The 6000-nt window shown below is 45.8% G+C and overlaps 1 protein-coding gene across 2 annotated transcripts in view; it reads left to right on the forward strand.

Moving 5' to 3' along the window:
• The window catches only part of LOC308092532 (filamin-C-like), a 31785-nt gene extending 26814 nt beyond the window's left edge, over window positions 1–4971 (forward strand). For both annotated transcript variants that reach the window (XM_080438478.1, XM_080438479.1), the window contains 6 exons: window positions 473–588; window positions 1927–2059; window positions 2302–2478; window positions 2763–2981; window positions 3547–3777; window positions 4174–4971. In XM_080438478.1, the coding sequence (XP_080294604.1) occupies window positions 473–588; window positions 1927–2059; window positions 2302–2478; window positions 2763–2981; window positions 3547–3777; window positions 4174–4361 (1064 nt within the window). In that variant the 3' untranslated portion in view covers window positions 4362–4971. The remainder of the gene's footprint in view (window positions 1–472; window positions 589–1926; window positions 2060–2301; window positions 2479–2762; window positions 2982–3546; window positions 3778–4173) is intronic.
• Window positions 4972–6000: the final 1029 nt, after the last annotated feature.

Here is a 6000-nt window from a genome sequence, read left to right on the forward strand (position 1 = left end):
ACAGTCTGGACTTGATTCTTCTCAAATGAAAAAGGTTCAGAAAGGCTAAAATAGGTTAGCTGAAGAGGGGAAGGCCACTACTTCAGACCAATAGCACCATCAGCAACAGCACTTACGCACTGGTTCTCAACATGGGGGACCCCCAGGGGTCCTTGAGGGGGTTCCAGTGGGTCCCCAGCTAAATAATTTAAAGTTAAGAAAGAACCAAATGGTCCCTTACAGGTCTGTAACTCTGAGAACTTTAGATTGGCGTCCCATAGACTCTGTGGCCTAAAGCATTTAAAACTGGGGGTCCTTGAAATTAATTGACTGAGTTCAATTGATCCACTGACGTTGAAGTTGATGACAGTGGCACCTTCAGCCACCTTGCCATGTTTTTCTACCCATACATGCTGTCTCTGAGATTGTCCCCCTGTTTTGGTAATACAACTCTAGCATGTGTGTGTCTCTGTGTGTGTGTGTGCTTCTCCAGGTGACTACGAAGTGTCAGTCAAGTTCAACAATGAGCACATCCCAGACAGTCCATTCATCGTTCCCATAGCGACACTGTCAGACGAGGCCAGCAGGTTGAATGTCACAAGCCTCCAGGTGAGATCATATGGGCACACATGCACACACACACACGCGCACACACACGCACACACACACGCGCACGCACACGCGCACGCGCACACGCACGCACGCACACGCACGCGCGCACACACACACACACACACACACACACACACACACACACACACACACACACACACACACACACACACACACAGAGACATGCACAGACACTCCTCTTCCCTCCTAAGAAAAAAAAACCAATAGCTCAACTTGTCATAATAACCCTAAATAATCACAAACAGAGCACACAGCCAGGCTCAAAATATCCCTCCCTTAATGCATGTTGGAAAGTACATTGCATGCAGCATTTGACAGGTTATTTATTGGAAACTACTGCTTTGCCCTTGACATGAAACCAGATGCCAATGTTGGGGCACTGGCCAAGATTATAATAGTGTGATCCTGGCCAGCGTTGAGCGACTTGGATTAACTGTGCCCTCAATAATATGGAGCACAGCTAGCTCTCAACAGTACTGGCTTGCTTATGTCTCTGTATGTGTGTGTGTTTGGGAGAGAGAATGGTGAAGGAAAACAAAGAAACAGAAACAGATTTACAAAATAGAGGGAGAGAGCGAAAGAAAAGAGAGGAGAAATACAGCAGGCTGCTCGTACTCTACTTATCTACAACTGATTAAATACTGCCCTGTTCCTTTCAGCAGGCACTTCTTACACGGTCAAAGAAAGTCGCAGCTACAATTTGGTTTCCATTGGGATGCTGACAACACTAACAGGCCATTTATTGGTTAAATGAAGTGTCATGAAAAATCACCTTACATGATCTACCCTGTCATACGATCGAGTCCTAAAAGTAAAGAAAAGGCTGCACACTCATAGCCACGATGCAGGATTTATTTTAAATAAATACCAACGCTTCGACCTGGAAAGGTCTTTTCTCCTCCACAGACTCCCTCTCAGCCTTCACTGGTGTCTGTCTCAATGACTTACTGTATAGATACTACAGGGAATGGACTGCATGCATAGCACACACTATATATATTTAAAATGTCACAGTGTCCCTTTGTCCAGCTGGACTCCTCATTTCTCCTCCTAAACATTTTAATTATCCAACACTGTGCAGCCTTGGTGTAAACTTGGCCCATTTTCCTTTACCCAACCCCAGATCTGTCATCACATAATGTTAATCCCCTTTTTCTGCCTTCACTTCTTTCATTCTAAAATCTGTGATGATTATGCATTGACATGAGCAGCCACAAAGACACGTTCCTTATTATGTAGCTGTACACACATTCTCAGGCAATAAAAGTAACTGACTCACACTTCCAAATTATGCCTCTGCCTCTTTTGTTTTAGGAGAAGGACCTGAAAGTGAACCAGGAAGCATCCTTCATGGTGCAGCGTAACGGGGCGCGAGGAGTGGTCGATGCCAAGGTCCACACGCCCTCTGGAGCGGCAGAGGAATGCTATGTCACCGAGCTCGACAGTGGTACGCACACAGCCAGCACCTAGCCTGACACCAGATCATAAAAATATAATTTTAGACCTCAGGTTGTGGCTCATGACCAAAGTGATATTTGTCAACAAGAGATAGACATAGACAGACAGACAGACTGACCCCAAAGTTTTGAGAGCAAAAAACGTGTTGTCCCAAGAATTCACCATTTATTCATAAACAACATTGAGATTTTTACAGCTTTCGATAATCTGTACAACTTTCATCCCCTTTAGACAAGAATGCAATCCGTTTCATTCCACGGGAGAACGGCGTCCACTCCATAGACGTGAAGTTCAATGGCTGCCACATCCCTGGCAGCCCCTTCAACGTGCGAGTCGGAGAACCAGGGCAGGTCGGAGACCCAGGCATGGTGACTGCACACGGCCCTGGCCTGCAGGGAGGAACCACAGGTAGATTATGGACACACACTCACACACACGCGCATGCACGTGTGTGCACACACACACACACACACACACACACACACACACACACACACACACACACACACACACACACACACACACACACACACACACACACACACACACACAAAGGCTGTTCCTGTGAGATAGTACACATACCCCCATCCCCAATGGTACAATTATATACCATCTGCTGATACAATTTCTTCCTTACATCATTTGCACAAATATTGTATTAACCTCTCTCTCTCTCTTTCTCAATCTCTCAGGTGTGCCCTCCGAGTTTATCGTCAAGACCTGTAACGCAGGATCGGGCGCTCTGTCGGTCAACATCGACGGGCCGTCCAAGGTCAAGATGGACTGCCAGGAGTGCCCTGAGGGCTACAAAGTCACCTACTCCCCCATGGCGCCCGGCAGCTATCTCATCGCCATCAAATACGGCGGGCCGCAGCACATAGTGGGCAGCCCCTTCAAAGCTAAAGTCACAGGTGCGCTATGATTTGTTTGGCCGTGCCTCCCGTCTAATCGACGTGTCTCCGATGGCAAGCGTGTGTGACTGCAAAACAAACGTTCTCCGTCAGAATGTCAGGAAGACCTTTACATAATCCTCTCTCTCACGTTGCTCTCTGCACGTGTTACATAATGCCTTTGTCTTTCTCCGGTAAACAGTGCTTTCATTGACAGTGCTATGACAATGGAAGGTTGCAAAGGGATTTGAGAACTTGAAGTACTTTACTTTGGAGGTGGTGTAGAATATTCTACGGATAGAGTTTGTGTTTATGTTTGTCCTTAGAGAGGAGTGCTTTTATGTTTCACTAGTTGTCAATATTGAGTCTCTCTTCTCTTCTCTTCTCTTCTCTTCTCTTCTCTTCTCTTCTCTTCTCTTCTCTTCTCTTCTCTTCTCTTCTCTTCTCTTCTCTTCTCTTCTCTTCTCTTCTCTTCTCCTCTTCTCTTCTCTTCTCTTCTCTTCTCTTCTCTTCTCTTCTCTTCTCTTCTCTTCTCTTCTCTTCTCTTCTCTTCTCTTCTCTTCTCTTCTCTCCTCTTCTCCTACAGGCGTTCGTCTATCAGGGGGCCACAGCCTCCACGAGACCTCCTCCGTTCTCGTGGAAACAGTCACGAAGACCTCCAAGGTGGGCGGAGCCTTCAGCTCCTCCTCCTCGTCCTCCTCCTCCACTGCCGTGAAGCTCACGTCTGACGGCAGCAAGGTGGTGTGTCGGGGCCAGGGGCTGTCGAAGGCTGTGGTGGGCCAGAAAAACAACTTCACCGTGGACTGCAGCAAAGCAGGTGAGTTGGGAGTTGGCGGTGGACAATTAAAATGCACATACACTCTTACATGCACACACACAGCCTCGTACCCATCATAATACTCTATGTCAGTGGTTTTCAACCTTTTTCATAACAAGGTCCATTATTTATTCAGCATTTGAGCCACGGACCACCGTTTGATGAGATTTAGACTCTCAGACCTTAGAACATTTTGTTATCGTTGGATACGATTTAGCATTTTACTCTCTCAAGAGTTAAAGATCTATAAGGGTCCATTTGGGTACCAACTCCCCATCATTTAGCTGGGGACCACCTGGAACCCCCTCAAGGACCACTGGTTGAGAACCACTGTTCTAAAGAAACACACGCCACACACACACTCTCTCACAAACGCTGTCTTCCTTTGTGTCGCAGGCACCAACATGCTGATGGTGGGCGTGCACGGGCCCCGGGCCCCCTGCGAGGAGGTGTACGTCAAACACATGGGCAACAAGCTATACAACGTCACCTACACGGTCAAGGACACGGGCAACTACACGGTCATCGTCAAATGGGGCGACGACAACACGCCAGGGAGCCCCTACAAAGTGGTCGTGCCCTGAGCGGAGTGCACCTGGTTTGCCACGCACCCCACCCAACACCGCAGCCCTTCTATTCCCCCTCTCCTCCACCCGTGAAGCACCCCACCCAACCCCATCCCCACATAAGATTCAAAACCAACCTTGTCCCCTGCTGTTCCTCACTCTTCGATGGTTCTCTGTATACTCATTGTGCACTAAAACCCACACAAAGACTTGTTCCGCCTGCCCTTCCCAGTTTGATTTTCAACATGTGCCAAACTTTTGTATTAACTTGTAAAGAAAAAAGAAGGTCCATATACATTTTATCCTACGTGTACATTGAGAGCGAGGTGATTGGGTCAGGGTGTCAGGTGATGGGTGTGGCGCGGATGTCGTTCTGAGTCACTTTTGGTTGAGTGTTCTGATTGGTCCAATTACTTTCCCCCCCTTCCTTTGCCCTTCCAGTTTGTGTAGCAAATGAACGGCTTAATGTGTGAATGTTCAAAAGACGCTTTAGGTATTAAACAGTAAAGTGTGGTATTATATGGTTTTGTATGCTTGAAGAATGAGAAAAAGATGACTTTTTTTGTTATATTAACCTATTTTTTGGTTAGTCTCTGCAGACCTAATAAAGATTTAATTGCTAACTCTACAGCATATGTTTGAATTTATGTCTCATGGGCTTTGTTCAGACTACACGCAAATCCGATGTCTTTCTCAAATATGATCGTTATAACTGACTGTCGACACTGTTATTTGCAAGCGATCAGATCAGATTTGTGTATTCAGACATTGTCGATCTATCTGCACTGGTTGCTGTGGTTACAACACAACAGTATGGTCAGTATTACCACAGGGCTGTTGCAGGGCCTGACATCCCTGTGACAGGGCTGTGTTAGTATTTGATTTGATTGGAAATTGGAAATCACCAGCACAGCCGAGACATTGGCCCTGTCACATGGGCAATTAGAAAGGCCAAAAAAATTCAACTGGATATATCAGTTGTCTGATTTCCAAAGCAAATGTGAAATATCTGCAGTTATTGCCAGGGTAGTTCATGTGCCTAATGACTAATGAGAAACCACAGGGGTGCAGGCAAGGTACAGGGTGTTTGCTTGACAAACACGTCCACCTTATTTTTATTTATGTCCACTCGCCGGTGGGACTGCCCTGCAGACTTTGTGCCTGGGGCCTAGGCCACCCACTGCAGCTCCCAGATCCTAGAATTAGATCTGGGGTCATAAACTCCATAATTTGATTCCACTGCTCACTGATTAGTTTAGCCATTCATTCTGCCCGCACAAATTGGGTAAAATATCCGTAAAGTGCACATTTGAAGGCCCTCCTCCACCTCCGACACTTCACTAATTCACCACATCAGTCGCGAGGATAAAATTGACATTCATCTTTTTCAGTGGTGTAAAGTAACTAAGTATTTAAGTAGGCCTACTGTACTTAAGTACAATTTTTAAGTATTTTTACTTTACTGAAGTACTTCCAATTTTCAGTACTTTTACTTCTACACTACAACTCAGAGACAAATATTGTACTTTTTACTCCACTATAATTTTATGAAAACTTTAGTTACTAGTTACTTTGTAGATTTTGATTATTATGACAGAACATACATTAACCACTTCAGCCCTATATATATTTCGGCCATTTGAAATAGAGACGCATT

The sequence above is a fragment of the Gymnoscopelus braueri genome, assembly GCF_963280865.1.
Source record: "Gymnoscopelus braueri genome assembly, chromosome: 9".
NCBI classification, from domain to species: Eukaryota; Metazoa; Chordata; class Actinopteri; order Myctophiformes; family Myctophidae; genus Gymnoscopelus; species Gymnoscopelus braueri.